This window comes from Nymphalis io, chromosome 26, assembly GCF_905147045.1.
Source record: "Nymphalis io chromosome 26, ilAglIoxx1.1, whole genome shotgun sequence".
Taxonomy (NCBI): Eukaryota; Metazoa; Arthropoda; class Insecta; order Lepidoptera; family Nymphalidae; genus Nymphalis; species Nymphalis io.
This window is the reverse complement of record NC_065913.1, coordinates 3,752,969-3,776,803: the sequence shown is the minus strand read 5'-3', so window position 1 is coordinate 3,776,803 and position 23,835 is coordinate 3,752,969. Positions and strand designations below refer to the sequence as shown.

At 30.7% G+C, this 23,835-nt stretch overlaps 2 protein-coding genes across 2 annotated transcripts in view; one reads left to right on the top strand and one right to left on the bottom strand.

The window, feature by feature from the left end:
* Positions 1–18,193, bottom strand: part of LOC126778413 (uncharacterized) — a 104,319-nt gene extending 86,126 nt beyond the window's left edge. Inside the window, exons 1-2 of the mRNA XM_050501912.1 lie at positions 18,088–18,193; positions 17,681–18,014 (exon numbers count right to left, since the gene is read on the bottom strand). Of these exons, the coding sequence (XP_050357869.1) occupies positions 17,681–17,735 (55 nt within the window). The 5' untranslated portion in view covers positions 17,736–18,014; positions 18,088–18,193. The remainder of the gene's footprint in view (positions 1–17,680; positions 18,015–18,087) is intronic.
* A 594-nt stretch (positions 18,194–18,787) lies between these two features.
* Positions 18,788–23,800, top strand: LOC126778445 (uncharacterized). Its single transcript, XM_050501987.1, has 5 exons — positions 18,788–18,986; positions 19,101–19,350; positions 19,807–19,965; positions 20,402–22,681; positions 23,375–23,800. The coding sequence occupies exons 2-5, from the start codon at positions 19,182–19,184 to the stop codon at positions 23,443–23,445; spliced, it is 2,679 nt and encodes an 892-aa protein (XP_050357944.1). The 5' UTR covers positions 18,788–18,986; positions 19,101–19,181; the 3' UTR covers positions 23,446–23,800.
* The last annotated feature ends 35 nt before the right edge of the window (positions 23,801–23,835 follow it).

The following is a 23,835-nucleotide window of genomic DNA, read 5'->3' as shown; positions in this document are numbered from 1 at the left end:
TCATTTACATCTCGCGAGAGGATAATAGCGGATGTAACGTTTCGAAAGTATTGAGAGGAAACACACTACAAATACTTATAATTTACAAGTTTCTACCCGCGGCTTTGCTCGCGTTTTGAAGGGGGGGGGGGGGGGGGTCAAGTGTGTTATATATCCTTAGGTTTCAACATGCTTCATACTAAATTTCATCTAATTCAGTTCAGTGGTTTAGTCGTGAAAGAGTAACAGATAGGCAGTTACTTTCGCATTTATAATATTAGCATAGATAGATCCATTATTTGCAGTAGTAAAATATACTGCGGTTTACGTGAATTCGAAATATTAACATTTACTGGCAGGGGCTTGTAGGGCTTTGTGCAAGCTCGTCTGGGTAGGTACCACCCACTCATCAGATATTCCACCGCAAAAAAGTAGTATTTGGTATTGTTGTGTTCCGGTTTGAAGGGTGAGTGAGCCAGTGTAATTACAGGCACAAGGGACATAACATCTTAGTTCCCAAGATTGGTGACGCATTGGTGATGTAAGCGATTGTTAACACTTCTTACAGTGCCAATGTCATAGACATGCGTTGATGACCACTTACCATCAGGTAGCCCATTTGCTCGTCCGCCTACCTATTTTATATTATAAAAAACGAACAAGCCTTAAACCTATGTATAACAGGATATATATAAATTTAATTGTATTCGATTAAGATAACTTTTCAATTGATATACTGGAAAGTGTAACTTGTTTCTTACCGATTCTTCTAGAAGAATCTACATTCAGAACAGTTGGTTTATATCAAATATAATCCACTAAAATGACTACTTGAATACAGTTTATTTTGTTAACAAATGTAAGAAATTTTATTTAATCAATTACTCATATATATAAATATAAATCTATTATGTTACTAATATAATAAAATTGTTTGTATGTTTATTATTCAATCACGTAAATTGCCATAAATCGATTGCCGTAATAAGATACATTTTTGTTTACTTCAATTAAAAACAGGTTTGCTATAAGTACATTCAATTTATCCCATGATTGAAGTGGGCCTTGATAATAGCTCGGATTATTTGCTAGTTAATTTCATCCTTTAATTTTCTTTTTACGCAGCCTATTTAGCGCGTACATTATTTAAATTATAATTCAAATTCCAATTTAGTCTTAATCAGTTTATCTTTTATTGGAAAATAATTTATTTTTGAAATAGAAACGGTCTTAACGAATAATTGTAGACATGAAATACCATAAACTCAAAACTCCTTCTAAAATAACCAATTGTTGTTCACTATTTGTAATTCTTTATTGATAACAATGTGGACAAAACAATTTTAAATAAATTAAATTTTAATGTCCATATAGACATTTAACAATTTTATCATACATACAGTAAGTATTAAATAAAGGTTTTTTTTATTAAAATTTCACTAAAAACTACCACAGATAAAACAAGCAGCCGTTGCTGTTCAGGTCAAGCCGCGGGTTAACATGCCAAAAAAGTTCATTTCAAATTATACACCATACCACAAGCGTTACCAGATTCTGACACGCAACATACAAAACCAATTAAGATAACTCGAAAACTTCTACTTCGTACATATTTTTCAATTCGGCTTTCAATTATACCAAAGTATATAGTAACGATAAAATGTAAACATAATTAATTATAATATGAAGAAAAAAAAACGTTACACGCGCTTAATGACTATCGAAAATGTACCTTAAATTTACCGGCGAAAGTGATTCGACGAGTTTTTTTTTTTGTTATTTATCTGGTTAACGCGTGGATTAATTACTATTTAAGTGGCCAGTCTATTTGCGCTAGTACGCGTATAGAGAAATCAAAAAAGATAATGTTTTCTAATATAAAACTACTACGACAATATAGAAAAAAGATTAAAATACACAATTTTGTTTATAATTAAATCATTCGAGTAAAACAAAGTAAACATTGTTCAGCGCTTTCATATAGTTCATACATTAATAACAGAAAACATTAAGACCCCTACCCCACGTAACTAATTCCAAAAACTATAAAATATGTCGAACTTGCTAAACATAATTCCTCAGCGCGTGTGGGGTCGACCATAATTCCCACGCAATCGAAAGAAATTAATTTTGCAGTCCAATTCCATTTTATGTCAAGGCAATAAGGTTTGAAATTTTATGTTTGCTTTAGACCGCCATTATAATACTATACGGTATGAGTGCAACACTTTATTGAAGGAGCTTTCACACATTGGGATCTTTATAGTGTTTTAGCGAGAGTTCTAGAGTTAAATGAAAGGCCATATACCTACTTAAAATCTTTACCAAGTACTTTGTATGCTTTTACTATGAATAATTTACGTTTAAAAAAACCTATATTATTGCAGGGGAAACAGTTATTGATACCGATAGACCGGGTGTACGATATTTCAATCCCAAGTTTATACTTATAAAATCATTTGCCCTGACGATTTTAGCGCACAGCTAAAATGAATGATTCTTTTGAAAGTGATAGATCATATGTTTATTTTTTAATGTAAGCATCAATTAAGAAATCATTTTTGGCACTTTGTGATTGATGTGTTCGGAATCATGTGCAAAAGAAATATTATAGCAAGACACCTAAAAATCCTCCTATATTTCTATTCTCCATTCTGTTTTTAGTATTCCGTAAGTATTTTCATTATAAGTAAGTGAATTGCGATTTATACCTTTACATTATACTGTTGTGTTTACGACATGCTAAAAGCATTAATAAACTAGCGGGTAAAAAAAACAATTTAAGTAGTCGTTTGAATTCAATTAGATTAATTAATAGGCGTTTAGATACTTCCTTTGATCTAAATCAGTAGATATCTACTGGTGGTAGGGCTTTGTGCAAGCTCGTCTGGGTAGGTACCACCCACTCATCAGATATTCTACCGCAAAACAGCAATACTTGATATTGTTGTGTTCCGGTTTGAAGGGTGAGTGAGCCAGTGTAATTACAGGCACAAGGGACATAAAATCTTAGTTCCCAGGGTTGGTGGCGCATTGGCTATAAGCGATGGTTGACATTTCTTACAATGCCAATGTCTAAGAGCGTTTGGTGACCACTTACCATCAGGTGGCCCATATGCTCGTCCACCTTCCTATTCTATAAAAAAAAAAATTTTATTATCATATAGTTACGCATCTCAGCTTAGCTAGGCTCAAATTAGTATTAAATCCTAAGGTCAGGATTATGAGAGTGAAAGAATGGAGATTTTACTTATATTTACGCACACGCTTGTGCACTATTTTTCCTAAGCAGCTGACTAGCCTCCCTTGAGAATGGCGGCCGTAGGAAAAATAGCCAAGAGAACATCATCACCATGAGCTGTAAAAAGCTTCACAATCGCTTTATTGTACAGGTGCGGCTGTAAAGCTATAGATCGCTGTATTTTCTTCATTTGAATTTTAAAAAAAATCAACGGTATAATAACCTTAACTATTATTGCTGTTATTGTCTAGTTCTAAGTTGTTACTTGGTAGTTTACTGCCAAATTGCCGTTTCGTTCTATAACATTAGACTTGGCTTACTACATTAACACAGCAGGGACGTACGAAGTAAGGGAGGGACACACAAAAATACCGATTTATGACTAGCAATGGCTGTTCCAATACGCTTATCATTATTACGTCTAACCGCATTTGTAGCTGCTTATTTATTTAGGGCCAACCTTCATAATAAAATAAATGCTAATAGACAGTGGACAGTAGTATAGTAACAGCATCTAATTGTCCCACTGCTGGGCTAATCTGCTTTTGAGAAGAAGGTATGGTACATAACACTACGGTCCTCCAATGCTGAATCAATAAATTGCGAAATCAGGTAAGATTTGTATGGGCTTTAAAAGTTGAAACAAAATCGGCATCGGTCAACGTTTTTTTTTAAATTGCAAACGTAAAAAATCTTATAAATATGCACTTTACACAGAAGAAAATACGATCGCGTTTCGCTACTCATAGTTAAATCGAAATATTCCTTTTAAACAACAAATCTCTTTAGGTTTCCTATGACAACGGGAACCATTTCGTTTACGTAGGGTGAGAGTATAGTAACCACATTGCGGGTAAGTATTGTTTTTATTTACAAAAATACATCTGACCTATAATTTCCGTTATAAATTATTTGTTTTATCTTTTTTCATTGAAGAATTTTAAATGTTTTAAATTTCGTACATTTACATACAAGATTAACCCGCCATTCCAATCTATCATCGTTATGATTGAATAATAAAATTTAATTTTATGAGTGACACACATTACATTCTTTGGACTTAGTATCGAACAGCAAAAACTTGATTCCAAACGTGATTAGAAAACATGGAAACCCTCCGAGGGGTGGTTAGTAATAAATCAATCCTTGGCGCTAAACTAATCCATTCTCCTCATAATATTCTCTACGAATGCTTTCATCAGAGGGCAGTTTGTTATATATTTATACGATCTGTTAAAGGGACTAATAAAAAGAAATTTCAAGTATATTTTTGCTTTGAAAATGACTTTAATTATGTTTATATCACTCTATCAATTTGGACACTCTTTTACTAGGTGCATTATGAAAATGTTATCAATTAATAAAATTAGGCTATAGCCTATTAAAACATAAGAGTTTCTACTTGTTATATAATTCTGTACATATATTAAAAAATTGTACATATAATAAAAAAAAAATCGATAGCATTCAAGTTATCTGCGTTATTATTTTTATGGAATGAAAATAGCCGTCTAGTGACATTAATCGGAATTCCATACAAATCGCAATCAACGTTAACGCTATCGAATAAGTAAAAAAAAAAACTCGCACTGGGCACACTGAAATCAATGTTACCTGTAAGGGTTCGTATCGACCCACAAATTATAGACATCATATGAATAACAAAACATTATGGGACAACAGCGTAGCTAGACTGCCATTACTACTGATTTTAATCTGATCGGCACAGTTAATTTAAAACATGTAGGTACTATTATCTATTATTGTTCTAAATAAATAAAAATTAATATTTGCATTTTTTCTATGCGTTCCTGAACTATTCATCCAATTACGATAAAACTATGGTGAAGTGTTCAACGTACATCAGCGAAGGCCGTAGCCCAAAAAAAAGTTGTTTTTTCATTATATCCTTGTCTTTCAATAAAAACGATTTAAGTAAACCTTTATTTTACCTATGCGAAGAGACGAAGCTAGTTTAATACTAAAACAAAAACAAATATCGAAATAAACCATAGGTAAGTATGTAGATATCAATTAAACGTACTAGTTGGAATTTCGACACTTTGACAGTTGTCCCGTTGCAGATGAATGTGAGAAGGTAGGTATTGATTAAAGACCGGTGTTGCAGTTGAGTCGTCTCTGAAAACACTTGGCCGAATGCCTCGATGTTATTGAATTAACGTTTATAAATAGCTACAAGTTTATCTTATTATGATGTTTTACAGACAATTTATATTTTGTGGTTCGTTACACAACAATTACCAGTTATTTGTAATTGTTATGTAATGAACTAAAAAATAAATGTTTTTTTTTTCAATAAAATGGATAACAAAGTAGTACTTATATTACATTATAAAATATCACAACCGTATCTTTTGGTTAACCAATAAAACATTTTGATACAACATATATAGAAAGAAATATATGTATCAAAATTGATCGAAGCTGGTTTGTTTAGATCCTTTTTACAACAATGTCAAATAAAAGAAAATTACGGTTCCGAAAAAATTCATAAAACTTATTAAGTTTATATGTTTATGAATTTTCAAAAATATTGCACTGAATATTTTATAATGTCCCAAAAAAGATGCGAAATCAATTATACTCAATCGTACATCATTGTCAACTTATATTTAACGAATGATTTTAAAAATATAGAATCATCAATTCGTCTGGACACACAATTTAAATTTAAAGGGCGGCGAGATGGGTTAACTAAAATAAAAAATGAGATTGAAGCCATGCGTGACGGACTGCAATTCTGAGAATATCATTCAACCGCCAAAGGTTGAGTGTGCGAATTTTTATTGCATTTTTATCGTTTAGGACCTCTACAGACCCGTCTGATGACATCAAAATGTGGATCTGGCGCCAAAAAACACAATGTCCTTTTGTTTGTAGTATTACATGCCTTATTTTTATACGTGCACTTTTTCATATTAAGTTTGGTTCAGACGTGACTTTTCAGTTTAAAGGGTAAAAACAAATTACATTTCTTTATATAAATGTATAAATATTTACTACAAATTATCATTTATTTCAAAGACAAGGTTTATTAATTAATCCAGACAAGATTAAATGGATTTCGCTGATATTTTATAGTAAAGAATGTTCCAGAACGTCACATGATAGGTTTTGAATATCCTAAATACTTATGAAGAATCCTTAAAAATAAGCTTGGGCTTAAGGTCATTGTACATTTTGGATTACATAATACATATATTCTTTGAAGTCTTTCCTTGTGATTTGTAATAAAAGTTGTATTAACATCGTATTCTGCACGTAATACCTTTTTTTTTTTTTTTTTATAGAATAGGAAGGTGGACGAGCATATGGGCCACCTGATGGTAAGTGGTCACCAAACGCCCTTAGACATTGGCATTGTAAGAAATGTCAACCATCGCTTATAGCCAATGCGCCACCAACCTTGGGAACTAAGATTTTATGTCCCTTGTGCCTGTAATTACACTGACTCACTCACCCTTCAAACCGGAACACAACAATATCAAGTATTGCTGTTTTGCGGTAGAATATCTGATGAGTGGGTGGTACCTACCCAGACGAGCTTGCACAAAGCCCTACCACCAGTATAGTACTACCACCTATGTAAGATTGTAAGGTTTAAATATATAACCATTCTGAGATTAAATTGAAACTCTATTGTAATTTGCCGCCAAATCGTGCAAACTTTTTTTTTTGATGAAAAAACTTGCATTTTTATCCATTGAGTCATTGTGTTCTTCTAAATAAGAAGTCGAAAGTGAGTATTTATTTTTTTGATTAACATTTTTAAACGAAGGAAGAATAAAAAGTTTTACAAATTGATTTTTATTCCTGCTGTGTTTCGATTTTACTTCGATAGGAGATTTATTCTCAATACATTTGATAGTATATATTATAATTTTTTTAGCACTTTTCTAAATTACGAATCTAATGTTATATACAGTAACAGCCTGCTAATGTCCCACTGCTGGGCTAAGCTGGGCTAAGGGAGGAGGTCTTAACCTCCTCTCCATTTTGAGGAAAAGGTTTGGAGCTTATTCTACCACGCTGCTCCAATGCGGGTTGGTAGAATACACATGTGGCAGAATACCAATGTAATTAGACACATGCAGGTTTTCTCACGATGTTTTTCTTCACCGTCAAGCACGAGATGAATTATTATAAACCCAAATTAAGCACATGAAAATTCAGTAGTGCTTGCCTGGTTTGAACCCACGATCATCAGTTAAGATTCACGTGTTCTAACCACTAGGCCATCTCGGCTTTTCTACGATTAGCTAGATGAATGTTATATATGTGTAGCGTATTTAATAAAATAATAATTAATTATAAAATAGTAATGGCGACATTCATGCTATATCAATCTGAATTTACATACAATTTGTGCGAAGACTCAAAAGGACAAGGAACCTAATAACATAGCCAATTAAACCATACTGTGACATCGCCAAACGAAAATGATAAAAATGATTATTCATTGATTTAGATAGCTATTGAAATTAAAATTATTCTTATGGCAAAACATATTTATTTAAAATATTTTTTAATTATCAAAAGGCCAAGGTAACAAAATTCATCAAGGTACTCAAAATTTTTGAAATTATTATTCTAATTGCAAGATTTATTCTTTATTTGAAACAGTATTTGAATTGTTTTGTATATCCTTATAATAAACAAGCTTAGCTTACACTCGACTCAAATACATAAAAAACATTATATCAAGCTGTCAAGCAACCACAGCCAACCCTGTTGGTTATCACTCCACACCCCAGATAATAAACGAACCCCTGGAAACAACAAGGGATTGAATGTTATCGCGAACTGTAGCTTGTAAGAAAGAATTACATCGATATAATATAACACTGCCTTCGTATGTTTTTTAAAGGATTTATATATTCCTATTATAAAATTAAACACATTATAATAATAAAACCATGTTTAACAGTAGAGTTTATGTTCAACGAGAATGTTCCTTTAATATTAATAAAATGCTTAGTATAATCCGAAATATATTACGAATAAATATGGCGTGTATTACGTTACGTTATTTATCACTGTAACGCACGTCATTGTTTGCTGATATTAAATATTTTTCGTCGATATTTTGTATATTAAGAACCAAAAATAAAATCTAATTCAGTATTTTTTTTATTCGAAGATAAATTAAAAAAAATATTTTTAATCTATTTTAGATGTTATCTTTTATTATTAAGGCCTACTTTTTACAATAATATACTACTCGCGCAATCCATGTTAAGTCTATGGTAACACAAAAACCGCGCTTGGAAATGTCAAACAAATGTCAATTAGCAACACTGAGTGACGGGCACTCGTGTTGTGAATTCTCTGTGAACGTAAAAAAAACTAGGTCATTATGTTACTGTGTTCGTATCTGTCGATAGCTGTTTATAAGTTATTACTACTCTGTACTCTTGTTATTTTATGAATTTAATACAGTACAATTTTAATTTCTCACGCGTATTCAAACATTCATATGGTATTTTTTAAATAATTTTATAATTTTATTATTTTAATTACTTATATAATTACTAAAAAAAACGTTTCATATACATTATAAGCATATAAATATAAAGCTAAATGCTTGACTATATTTACACGTTCAGCTAATCGTAGTAATAGACAATAGAATACGTTTTACGATCATAATATGGAAAACTATTCAACGTCTATGCTTTAACCTCAATGGTCATAACAATAAAGGCTATTTTATGTCGCCTACCGTACATAAAACCATGAAATGAAAAGTCCAGACCACGTCTAGACGTCTGCAGTGCCGCGCATGCGTAGAATATCTGACCCTCGCCGTTGCCAAAAATCGACAGAGTTATTTTTAGAATACACTCAAACTTCTTTTATTCTAACTTTAACTTTAAGGAGCGTCCGGCGTTCCCATCTTCGTTATACTTTACCTAAATCACGAACGTCAATTTTTAGATGGCACAAATTAAATTAAATGACGTTAAACTTGTGATATATGCTTTCTTCGTCTTCATATTAATGTTAAAGTTTTACGAACGAAATAAACTTTAAAAAATTTAATATACAAATTACTTTATGTCATATTGAACTTATAAGTATGTTTCAGTTCCTGCACTAATGTTACGGGTATTACAATTTCTCATATTAATTTCCGAACGTAGATAGTATTAAATCATGTTTTAAGAAGGTACAGTAAATTTATTTGTATAGTTATATGCGCGACCAGATTTCTGCAGAAAAAATATCGTATGAATATCAACTTCGTTATCCTAAAGTATGATTCCGTAAGAAGTTACTGTTAAAGTAACTAAAATTTAACAGGCGAGTCGTAACAAAATCGGTAAATAGTCTTTTTTTTTTATCTATTAATCAAATCTCAATCCGAAATTTAAAAAAAACAGTTGATTCTACTAGATATATCGCCTTCTCGATTAATTAATACATAGGCTTTATATTTTTACATTTGGTGTGATTTTTTTTTTTTATATTTAGTAACTATTATTTATAACTATTCAGTAGTTCTAACATCAAATTTGTATTTAATTTAAACAAATACACTTCAACTTACCTTATCTCTTAAAGAATACTCGACATGTTTCGAAAAGCCTACGATTTCCTTTATGATGGGCGCAGACGAGTCGAAATCGAATTTCCGACTAGCAGTAAAGACCATATGTTCTGGTTAGTTATACTGGACTTGTCATTATATATCATAATCTATTCAACGGTAAAGACATACAAGTAATTGAGTTGAGTCGACTAAACATCGCAATTTTCCCCTTCTAAATGATTTGGTATTTCGGAGATAATAACAGACACGTATAGCAAATACGGATTTTTATATGAATATTACTTACCAGAGAATTTATTATAGTCCTTTGAATATGATACAAGATCACTGAATGAAAAACTATTTCGCTTTATTAGAGCAAATATTTAAGTTGTTATCAAAGTTTATTTATCTAACAGGCCATTCATCTCCATTCACGCTCCTCGGAACAAAACAACAAATAAAGAAACAAGCAATGCATTGTGGTCCTCGTTAAGTCATAATTAATCGAACATTACGGCGTCATGGCGTGCGAACTGAATGCATGCATGCATCCGACATACTGATACATCATTATAAAAAAAAATGGCAACTTTTATAATTGATACATAAAAACAATTAATAGAAATTGGTGCCCTGAATACCAATTTTTAATAAAATAAACCACTTGTTTAAATGAGTGAGAATATTTTTGCAACTTATCAGCCTAAGGATAACGGATTTATAAATACAATTATTTTTCTATATAATACTTTAAAAAATGCAAAATTGAGCAATGATAGTTAATTATTCAGCCTTATTCATAAGAGCATGTATACAAAGACTATCACAGACAGTTCAACAGAGCATATAAAACCCGGATTACACAGTCGGTCGGATGTGTAAACTAGTAAGGCATAGATAATATCTCTCGAGCGTATGTTACCATCGTATTTTATTATACTTTATAATCCTGAGGAGCTAGTAAGCTAAATGGTACAATTGTTGTGTTATTTTTATTGCTTTTGTGTTTGCTTTTAATTAAACTGGTTGTAAAGTATACATTACCCCGACATTTAAGGCAATCAATAACTTGATTGATTGAAGTTAAGAATTTATCTTATTTTCTGTTGTTTCATACCTTAATAAAAAAAGATTAAAACTTTTTTTTTAATTCATGTCGACAATTACAATGCCACTATTAATTACCGAACTAAGTTTTGCTTTTTCTCCTAAAATAAATCTTAGGGGTAAGTTGACCTACAAAACAACCTCACTAATAAAATTTAAAATATTTTTTGTACTTTAGAGTTGAGCACTGTAAATGCCATCTATGTTATTAATTGAACGAAGGGATTAAAAAGGGGTAAACAAAGGACGAATAAAAAGACTAAAAGCAGTACGAAAAAAGTCTTTATAGTCATTTACTTAACGCATACTTTTGTATGAAGTAAAAAAAGCTTTCGCCACAACTACGCTAGGCGGTTTTATATACCTTTATAATGCTTTATATGAATACATCGCAAAGTGCTCGAAATTATTGACTCGAAAAATCTAATTATCATTGAAAATTTGAGGGTAAAACACATGAAATTGCATGTTATGAATATTTCTCCTGCTGGAAATCTGTTGACAAACAAATAAGAAAAAATACTGAGCTGTGTTGTCTTAGTTTTTAATCTTTGAAGTTCTAACTTTCACGTCATGAACTATTTCAAATAACACACTCAGCTTACTATTTACTATTTAATATAACAATTAGACGCACGGATACTAAAGGAAAATTTCGCTTTTAAAAGGAATGTGCGCAAAGTAATTGCTTCACAAGAAAACTATATATAATAACTATAGGGTACATAACCGCATTTTATATAATTAATATATTGAAAGAAATACATTTCCTTAATAGGTATATCAGCTAACCAGTCTGAGTTCAAATGCAAACAGCGGAATAGTGTCATCTCTTGTGAGAAAGACAAGTGTATAAATAATTATACACGCGTTAGTACCATATATAATCGATTTATTCAAGGATAATTTCTAAGCATTTTAACTCATACATATTTTGTATAATACCTTATTCGCGGAAAAAATAGACTCGGTTATTTACAGTAACCCATTGCAATTAGAGAAATAGCTTCATATTTTATAAAGAGGCTAGTTCTTTTCAACTTAAAAGACTAATGTTTGCTACCTTGCTAATAAATTAAATGTTTCTTTCAGCAGTCTGATGAATGTGACCCTACCTTTATAGTTTTCATTTGCATAATGTAAAGCCAGCTGCACACGATCGATAGGACAAAATGAAGTTCTTAAAGCATAGATAATAAGTGCCATATTGAACGAGTACAATTATATGAACAAAAGTGAACTTTATACCAAAATAATAAGATTCGGTTTAGAAGGTAAATGACTTTTGGTTCATAGTGCAGTCAACCTTGAAAAGTATATAGAATTGTTCAACCTATTATATACTCTATTGTAAAGAATTCAAGAGTGAATATCGTGTAAGGAAAATTTGTGCATAATTTGCAACTTTCTGGTTGAATTTTATTGTACACTATGGTTTGAGTAAGCTAGGTCGTAAGTCTTTTACATTTACAAATCGTTACTGAACATTGTTAGAAGTTTGCTGAGTTTTAATGAAAGTAGCATACCGCCATTCTCTAAGTTTGAAGTAACAGTACAGCTTAAAAAAATACAAGTCTCCAACATAGCGACGATTAAATATCTATGATTACTATAATACTTATTATTATTATTTTTTTAATAAAGTGGTTTTTATATTACTTTTGTTCGTCCAGTGGTTAAAATTCAACCACAACCATAACTAGTAAGCATTTAAGAAATGTCTGAACTAATCTATTTTTGCCTATTTCTAGATAGATAATAACAGCAATAAATATTTATTAAATAAACATTAATACGTTTATAAATTATTTAATAGACTAAAAAAATGTTTAGAAACATGATGCACAAGCGTTCCTTTTTCAAATGCAACACGAGAAGGCAACCCGTGCGCATTGCGATTAATTTGATACGAGTTGCGACATGCGGTAGACGGCACTTGCTTACGTCTCTTTCACATACCGACACCATAACTGTTTATTATATATTGAATCGCAATAAAACATTGTTTTGTTACGTATTACTTGATCGACTTAAAAAAAGACGCTATTTCTTAACGCTTTTAAGCAATTGTAAGTGGCCTTGACTTACTTTTAATCAATTTTAAGAGCAAAATAACTAAAAAAGTTTTAATACTTTTCTACATCTGTAATTTGAATCGTTACGTAAGTTTATTATTTTTAAAATTAAATTACATTTGTACATAAGCGAAGTCATAACGCAATACGTAATTGACAGGAAACCACTGGCGCCAGAAATCTTTACCTTATGCGGAGCTTCTTATTCTAGGCTTGAAAAAAAAATAAGATAGACGCATTGTTCAAATAAAACAAACTCCTTACATACGTTCAACTTGTTTTAACTTGTAACATTATCACAGTTGACGATGAACGACGTTTTTAAAAGAAAAAAGGATTATAGAGATCAAATTGAAATAGTAGAATTGTGGTAACTCCGTGGATTTCATATTGGAGTAGATTTTATTAAAATATATAATAATAACTTCGGATATAGACAAACATTTTTGACTAGATTTGGAACCCGAAATACGATTGGATAAGAAATTGGTTATGTCAATATGTAACATACGGGATAATAATCTATTAGGTAATTAAATAATAAAAATAACATCAACACTCAGCGTATACATAAATTCAGTGCGGTGTGTGAACTGCATGGTAAAGGCTTTCGCAGACTGTTACAGCTAATACGGTTGGTAACTCTTGAAGGACGATTTTACTGGTAGGATGGTTCTTCACCACCAGAGAGGTCCTGGCCGTTTCAGATGCTCGAATAATAAATAATTGACAAAAGTAAACTCGGATCGGGACTGAAGTGATACTACTGGTGGTAGGGCTTTGTGCAAGCTCGTCTGGGTAGGTACCACCCACTCATCAGATATTCTACCGCAAAACAGCAATACTTGATATTGTTGTGTTCCGGTTTGAAGGGTGAGTGAGCCAGTGTAATTACAGGCACAAGGGACATAAAATCTTAGTTCCCAAGGTTGGTGGCGCATTGGATATGTAAGCGATGGTTGACATTTCTTACAATGCCAATGTCTAAGAGCGTTGGTGACCACTTACCATCAGGTGGCCCATATGCTCGTCCGCCTTCCTTTTCTATAAAAAAAAAAAAAAAAAACTATTTTTCAAGCCTAGTATATTTTTTTTTTCGATTATTTATATTTTTCGATTTTATATTATGCTTTGTACTTTGATTTAGCCAAATTTAATCATTTCAAAAACCTTAGATAAAAGGCATAAACTTCAATAGTATTAGTGAAAATCTTAATTAACTTGAATAGTTACCGAAATTTGTTGCCATATTCAATTTTTTTTTAGTTTTTTGCCTTTTTATTTAGGTCGTTAACTTTTCAAACATAAAAATGTATTGCACCTTGAACTAAAAACTTGTAGTCACGCGAGATCATATCGTTGAAAAATCGATAAAATATTTTTACCATTATATTTCATACAAAATGTAATAATATTTCAGAATTATAGAAAAAAATTACAATTATTATGCTTTATTAATTGTAATGAATCCAGTAATCTCGTCGGGGATAATGGTATTTAACTGTATCTGATCCGAGAAGGTTGATTTTTTGATCCTATCGGGGGCTAAGTTTTTTAAGCTCTTTTAATAATATCTAAAAATTAACCTTCTTAATTCAAATACATTTTTTAATATATTAATAGCTGGACTATATACATCTGAAGTGTACTATTAAAATTTCAAATACACAGTTGCAAACACATCATACACGGATTTTCTATTATAAGTGAACATTGAAAATTTTAAATTGCAATTGATAACTATTTCACGTAAAGATTTTTAAATTTTTTAAAGTGTTCCCCGTCAAAATAACAGTTCGCCTTGAAAAATTTTTGTTTCTCGAAATGCCTAACAAAACTCATTGCAGATTAATCGAATGTAAGAAAGTTTTCAAGCCTTGCACTTCAGACTAAGAGTCTCTTGGAGTAACCTTTGTTATTTCTTAGGAATTATTTTAAATTGCTTCTTTATTGAAATAATTTCAAGTGAAAAAGTGATTGTATATTGTCATTTCGTAAACCCTTCTAAATTCTAAACTTTGAATTCCGCATAATCTTTGACTTCTTTAATAATAAAAGTGGAGCAAAATTAAAAGAGTCTAAGTCATGATATATTCGTTCCATGGCCATTAATTTAAAAAAAAAAAAAAATCATATGACTCACAAAAGTTAGTTAACATAGAGGCAAAAGGCAAAACTTTCTTATTATAAAAAAAAAACGTGCCTACAAAACATTAATTAAACCTTTTATTGGTCTGGCGAAACAATGGGAGAGAATTATTTTTTATTTTATCTATAAATTCTACTTACACGGAAACCAGGCAAGAACCACGAACGATCAATTAAGCGTCTTAAGGATAAGAAGAAAGCGGTGAAAGTCGATGAATTAGTATGCGACATGGTTTAGACATCGTATTTTGATCTAGACTAAATCATTTTGGAACTTTTAAAACAAACGTTTTATGTCACTTGATATTTTTATCATTTTCACAATAACAGCCCTAGCCCCTTAGGTGACTACTATCTCCTTCTATTCTACCATATGTATATGTAGTATATATATTATATATCTTTTAAATAAAAATTGCCAATAATTTTCTAAAGGCAATTTTTTTAGAAAAGCATACTAATGATCTCAGAGAACATTTGAAAATCTAGTCCTGGAAATCGTGAAGGATATTATAGTACCTTAATGTAGATATTATATTCGATATAGAAACGTCCTAAAAAAAGTCTAAACTTTTTAATCTTTTAATAATTTTTCACAACTCTCCAGGTCTTTGTATACTCCACGTATATTATTCAAAGCTTTCGCGACATACATTGTTTTTTTTTGTTACCTTATATTATAATTTTAAAAGCAATCAAATGTTTTTTCAATTATTGAACACTATGATTGGGTTTAAATCTCGAATACAGTGTTCAATTATATTGAAAAATGCTTATCTATTAAATCTTGACTGAATTTCTTTCAATCAATCAACAGCCAATCGTTGTCCACTGCTGAACATAGGCCTCTCCCAAGGTGCGCCAAAGCTCCCTGTCCTCCGCCTTCCGCATCCAGTTGGTGCCCGCCACCTACTTAAGGTCGTCGGTCCACCTGGCTGGAGGGCGCCCTACGCTGCGCTTGCCGATTCGCGGTCTCCACTCTAGGACTCGTCTGCTCCAACGGCCATCGGTCCTACGACATACGTGACCAGCCCACTGCCACTTCAGCCTGCTAATTTTGCAAGCTGAATTTCTTTACTTAGATAAATTAGATAGATAGTTAAATTTTGATTGACATTTAAACATATATAGATTTTCCACGACATGTGAGCTTAGTCAATCAATCGATAGACAAACAGTAGTGTAAAATGACCATCATCCAGATTTATGCTACGGAAGCGCACATCATTAATTCTATTGTTCAGTATTAAATACTAATAAGCATATTTATATACATTCATTGAAATATAATCTTTATTTGAAAAGTCAATAGGACTAAAATTGAAAACACGATTATTGAGCCTTTCCACGGTAGCGAAGATGATACCTGCCATATAAAGACCAATGATGAAATCATAGCTTATTATTAAAATATTTATTAACTAACGATTAAATATAAACAAAGAACTTAATATTTATATTATTTAATAATCAAAATGTATTTTAATAAGTGAAAATCTTTTAAAAATATTATTTATAAAATAATACCCAGTTTAAATTAATTTATAAAAAATGCTTGTTAAAAATACCGTGACGCAAAAGAGAAAAAAACACTAAGTACAGATAAAAAAATTCTGAACGTGAAATAAGACGTATAATTTAAATAATTTTTTGATAAACAATTTCTTTATAAACACGCAATTGCCTTCTTACTATCTGTACCTAAGCATTTCTAAGATAAACCATCTGTATTTTGTTATGTTTTTCTGGAAACCTTTACAGAACTATGTAGATCTTTTTTTCCGAGAACAGTTTAAATTTGGAATCCTGAATTTGAGACATTTTGGCCTTATCAAGTAACCAAATTCAAAACTTAAATATGCATACTATAAGGAATCGATGTTTATTACTTTGTATGCCACCATTAATTTAAAAAACGGATACTTATTTGTTTTAATAAAATTTTCATATTTTAATAAAATCTTCGAAACGATTACGATATAAATTACCTAATTATTAATATATTGAGAAAATACTTCTTTATTTATGCATCGTTCTATCACTGGTAATTAAATAAAACTCGTTTTAATTCAATTTAAAATATAATTAATTATACAAAATGTTTTTTGACGGATTTAAAGTTCTTGTAATTTTAATAGCTATATATTATGTTCATAAGCTTAAGGTTTTTTTTTTTGACAGAGCTATGTCGTATTTCGATTAGGAACTTTAAAAAATATATTATTTACAATTTTTTATAGATAAGAATTGGAATTACTATAATTTTGGCGCATAAATTATTTTTATTAACAATATTTAGTACAGAGGTTTGGATTTGATAAATCCTTTTTTAAGGTGGAAATAGCAACCGAGAAAAGCAAGCGATGGACCGATTGAACATACTGTATACTAACCATACGAAGAATTATTGCTCAAACCAGTATCTTCCCGCGTTAGCCTTAGAAATATCCTATTTCGCATTAAGCGATATTATACAAAACTCGAATTACTTATAATAGTATAAAAAAAAAAACAAAAATACTCTTTCTGTAAAAATAAATTAACTAAATATATCAAACAAGAAACTTTACTAACCAAAAAAGTCTTCCCAAGTCATAGAGTGATCCGAGTCAGCGTTCGCACCGTCCATCTTCAAGGCACAATGCAACGCTTAATTAACATTTTATAATTGATAAAACGTAAAACAAAATATCACATTACTAACACTCTACACTTCATTTTATTTGTTGACAAACAAAAGAACATCGGACACGTACGCGTGGAGCGACACACGCGACCGCACCGCCGGCTGACGACTATTGAATGAAAAAGTTACAGAACAAAATTGTGAATACGGACTTTAGATTTTGAAGTCTCGTTACTCGCTAGTCGTGATTCCGAGCTCCTCGTTCCTCTCCTCAAAATCCAACTAGAATATTTGCATTAAACTGTCTACATGATAAATTGTAATTTAATTATTAATAACACTTTTAAAAACTTACCTGAATAAATTATAATTTCATACCGGTTGCTAATACATTGCATACAATTTATAACATAAAATAGAATTATTATACAATTAGTTATTAAAAAAGCTTATTACTGTAATATTATTTTATTGCTTACGCTTAGCGTGAAGTAGTGATTGTAAACTCTGAAATTCCTCAGCTCCTCTTCCTCTGCCATTTTTGATAAGTATTTAGTATTTGGCGCGTAGTCACTTTAAATGTTTGTAAAAAACAAAAGCTAGTTAATTTTTTTATTGCCAGCTCTCAAGATTTACCTATTATCCTATGAATTTAGATTGTTAATCGTACCATAAACTTCGAAAAATCTTTAAATTGTAACTAAGACAGATATCAATATATTTTATTTTTATTTTATACATAAGTTAAATTTTTTTATGACATGAGAATTCTTGATTTGTTCAATTATTATTTTTTTATGTGTATATGTATCCTTTACATTCACACGGTACCTATAACAAATGAAATGATGTCAAAAAATTTTTTGTATATATCATTGCGGATTAAATATATTTAGAAAAACTAAGTACACTAATCAATTATAAAAATTAGTAACAAAATAAGAATATTGTATAAATATTTAAAATAATGTTCTAATTTTTACAACTAGGTACTTCAAGTTGTCTTTTATTTATTTTTTGTATTTGGCAACAATTAATCAAATTGATCGGTTGATTTCTAACAACATGGCGAACATTCGTTAAAACCATCACAATTTGTTATGAGTCGTGGAATTTTGTTTGTTACTGAAAGTAAAGTTGTTGAGTGAATTGTAAAGGCAATTTGAATGATCTAGACCTGATTTTCACCCGAAACAAAGATTTTGTAGCTTCTAAATATACGTGTCTTCGCAGCCATAAAGAAAAACTCGTTTGGTAACTTTTTGAACCTATAATTAAATTTTAAACCTAAAATTGATATATTAGATTGTGGAATTTTGTTATCCTTAAATAAGTTTTGTTATATTTCATATTTTTATTTTGTTCTAGAAAAAAATAAGCAAAGAAATAACCGATAACCCACGTCAGGAAGATCAATGAACTATTAAGTGGATTTTTGGATAATTTACAATGCCCCGTCGGGTTCATGAAGCTGAAGTAAGATTACCTCCAAAAAAGTTGAAGGTGATCGAAGAACCACCTAGTTTGGATGTCAGTTTCTGTGACGACGAAGCCTTACCACCGGGTATTGTTTTCACGGATGTCTTGCAAAAGAAGTGGCGTATTGGGAAGCCCATAGGTAAATAATAATATATAACAAGGAAAAAGAAGTAAAATTTCTAGATGTTTTTCAATTCTATGAAACAAGGCTGATTATAACAATAAGAAAATGGCATCCCTAACAAGTGTTTTGAACATATTGAATAATAAAACGTTTGAAATAAAGTTGAACAAGAATATTAACTTAAGCCTATTTAAATTAATTATCATTCAAAATAAATTTTAGAACATGTAAATAATTCTTAAAATACCATGCCAGATTTTCAAGTACAAGACATTCTTACTTTAAACATAATAAGTAAAAACTTAATTGTATTAGAAACAATTGATGTAACAAAAGTCAAAATTTATATTCATATACTATTTAAATGCCTACAGTATTTTAGTATATTCGCAACACATCTAGTACACACACACATATATAGTAAACACAGAATATAAATATTAAGTAAGATTTTGAAACTTTTATTTTCAGGAAGAGGCAGCTTTGGTAGGATATACTTAGCTTCGGATGAGACGGACAAAGAAGTAACAAAATTGAATGCCCGATATGTAGTAAAAATAGAACCACACAGCAATGGACCTTTATTTGTTGAAATACATTGTCTGATTAGAACTGCACAGGTTTCAAAAGGTAATTCTCATATTGTCATGAATCCTAAACAGATTCATGATATTTTGATAGCAATCCAATAAAAAATATATAATTCTTTTACAATATATTCTATCTATAAAGTTGGACTAAATATAAAATGAATGTTTATTTTAATAAAGACAATTCATTTTAATTTTCATTATATTTCTTATTAAAGTTGCTAAAGACCAAGTATTTTTTATCATATATGACATGATTAGACACACAATGTTTTCCTTCACCGTCAAGCACGAGATGAATTATATTCACAAATTAAGCACATGAAAATTCAGTGGTGCTTGCCTGGGCTTGAACCCACAATCATCAGTTAAGATTCACGCGTTCTAACCACTATGCCATCTCAGCTATTATATATTATAGTTAAGTATAATATGCTTATATCATAAGTAAATTGAAATATTGTTTTGATTTTTAGTTAAGGCCTGGTGTCAGCAAAACAAACAAAAACGGTTAGGTATGCCACTCTATATTGCGAGCGGATCATTCACAGATGAAAATACTAATGTAAAATACAGATTCTTAGTGCTGCCTCGCTATGAAGTTGATTTGCAGAAAATAATTTCAAGAACGAAGATTTTAGATAAAAGAAATGTTCTCATAATAGCTTTACAAATACTTGATGTTTTGGAGTATTTGCATAATCAAGGTTACACACATTCAGACATCAAGAGTTCAAATCTTATGCTTGGTTTTGATGGTAATAAATATAATAAAATGCCAAAACCTCCACCATCCTATCAGAAAGATAATAAACAACTTGTGTTATTATCAAGGAAACATAAGAAAACTAAAACAAACAAATCTAGAACGTCAAATTATTATGACGATGAAGACTTTATTGTCCGAGACTATAGATCATCTTGGGAAGAGCAAGAGGATAATGATAAAAGACTGGCCAATGTTAAAAAGAAATTGAGGAAAATACTGTCAGATAAAGACAGTAGGACTTTGCATCGTCATCATGCATTTAACCTCAGACAATTGTCTAATTATGTAAACTACGAAGATTTAAATAGCTCTGTATGTTCCGACCAATCTTATCAGAAACTTCTAGATGATTTTGGTAATAAAAATATTATTTATGCCTCAAGAAAAATACATGAGCTAAATGGAATGAATATTAAGGAAATAAATGATGTAGATCTAGATGAAATTCACAAAGAGGCAGTTCTTGCTCAATCTAATGGACAAGTGTATTTGTTGGACTATGGTCTTGCATCAAAATTTCTTGATTCAAATGGTAACCATAAAGACTTTGGAATGGATGCAAGGAAAGCGCATGATGGTACTTTAGAATACAGCTCAAGAGATTCTCACATTGGTGCACATTCTAGACGTTCTGACTTAGAAACTTTGGGATATAATTTATTAGACTGGCTCACAGGTACTCTGCCTTGGAAAACAACAGAAGTTTTGGCAGAACCTGACTTAGTTCATGTTCTCAAGAAAAATTTCATGAGCAACATTAAATTGTTATTGAAAACTTGCTTTAAAACTGAATTTTATCCTCAGTTTATGGAGAAATATTTGCAATATGTTACTAGTCTTGATTTCACGGACAAACCAGATTATGACTACTGTAGAAGCTTATTCAGAAGTGAATTGTTGAAAAATGGTTGTCCTTTTGATAAAGATTTATCAGTTAACTTTGCTGAACCACCTATGTCGCCGTTGAGTCGAAAATTGTGTTATGCCAAGAGATTTGCCAAGAAAAATACTCCAACAGACTTTTTAGCCAGAAATGGTATCAAAAAGGCTTATGAAAGGGAAAACATTTGCTCTTTTGAAAATGACCTAAAATTGGAACTGTTAAAACAAACCCTAAATACGTCTAGTGAGGGACTTCGGAAACCTTGCTCTTCTAGAAACTTCTTTATATCTGATGCAGACTTAGTCGCTCGTTTAAAGAAATCTCTCATGCCACATGACATTTTCGGCAAGAAACTTTCGCCGAAGAATTTACGGTCAAAGAAAAAGAACATAACAAAACGCAAAGGCGTTAGACGACATAGAAACAGTATCGGAAAATTTGGTAAATTTATGGGCTCAGACCGACAATTTACTTGGGCGGAAATATTAGCGGGTAATCCAGAACACATAATACGCAAGGAACGGAATCCTACCACTATTGATAACAATGAAGACGACGACGATTCTACTTGCAAATATAGAATAAGGAAAATCTCTAATGCCTCATCAGAGGTCTCTGAATCTAATTCACAGTCACTCTTATTACAAAAAGATTATTTTCAAAACACAATTCCTACGTATGCTATGAAAGAAGTTGTAGCAAACTTAAAGAAAAGAATAAATGGCAAATTTACAAAAGAATTAGAAGAATCCAATCCAGCCTTTGAAGGTTACACACCAGCGATGATAAAAGTATATAAAATGAAAGAAAAAAGAGAATCAAAAGAAAAACTTGAGGCAGTTAAAAAACAAAATGTAGAGAAAGAAATTCCTACTATTAGATGTACTAGATCAATGGCTAATAAGGCTAAACAAACCAAACCTAAACAAAATAAATCAAAAGAAAAAACATCAAATGTCAATCAAGAAATAATAAGTGATGTTATTGAAAATAAAACACAAAAGTCCCCAAAAATTACTAAAAAAAACAAAAAGAGTACAAGAAATTCTACGAGTGAAGTAAAACAAGTAGAAACTCCAAAAATTACAACTAAAGTCGTAAAAAGTAAGTCATTTTAATTTCATTAATAAATAAATATAATATTTTAACCTTATTATTTACTTTAGCTATAATTTGATATACTATTTCTTTTATAAACAAACATTGTAAACTTTATATTTATGTAAGACGAGTGTCCGCATGCCCTGGTGTAGGGACAATTGTGTATTACCCTATGTTTAAGCAAAATTTCATGATGGTTGGCTGAGAAGTTAAGATGTGAAAATGTAACAAACAAATATGCAAACACACTTTTGCACTGTATAACTAACTACTACAATTTAAATTTAAACCCGCATATAAAAACTGCTTTAATCTTATGTGTACCAAAATAAAGTCAGTAAGAAATGTAATTATAAAGAGAATAGCTCATTATGGTTGAATGCACTAATCCTAACTTCAAACATACAAATTCTCTTATATACATCCTGCAAGAGTTAATTTGAGACTTTGCTTGGATGACACACGGGTGCTAAAGCTAACAGAGTTGCCAAAAGCGGTAACAACACTGGTGTCTGAAATACAGAGCATACCGCCCAGGACTTGAGTTCAATTTTATGGGTCATAAGTACATCTAATCTTCAATACAAAATCTATAACTCTTTGTTTCTTCCAATGTAAAAAAATGTATGATGTATCTTTTCAATTTTTAACACGATTAATCTGTTATTTAAATTAATCTGTCTGTTTACATTTTAGAAACAGCAAGAAAGACCCTAGTACCGAACAATAGGAGAAGATTAAGGAGCAGCATACGTAAAAAACAGTAGTATAAGTCGAAGTGAACATAATACTTGTTATTCAGAGTTCAAAATTTGATTAAATATTAATAGAATAAGCTTTAAAAAAAAACTTGCATTTTTAAATTTAAAAAATGATCTGTGAAATATATTTTTTGTTGGTAACATTAGATAAATCATTTGGGGAATTTAAATGATTATTGTGTAATTATTATTCTTTACAGATTTAAGACTGTTTTAAGTACACTCAACTCATCCCATTTTTTTGTTTAAGTTATACATTCTACCTTCAAGATTTATTATTAGAAGTTGTGAAATGCCATTATTTTTATATATTTTTGTGATTTCCTATAATACTTAAGATCAATAAATCATCTGTTTTCAATCTGTCTTTTATTATCGTCTATATCTTCTATAATA

Bases quoted from the DNA above. Each gene is read 5' to 3' on its own strand.
- LOC126778445 (XM_050501987.1), top strand. From the start codon at position 19,182: ATGCCCCGTCGGGTTCATGAAGCTGAAGTAAGATTACCTCCAAAAAAG. The intron at 19,351-19,806 runs GTAAATAATAAT...TTTTATTTTCAG, and splicing joins GCGTATTGGGAAGCCCATAG to GAAGAGGCAGCTTTGGTAGG. The intron at 22,682-23,374 runs GTAAGTCATTTT...TTTACATTTTAG, and splicing joins TACAACTAAAGTCGTAAAAA to AAACAGCAAGAAAGACCCTA.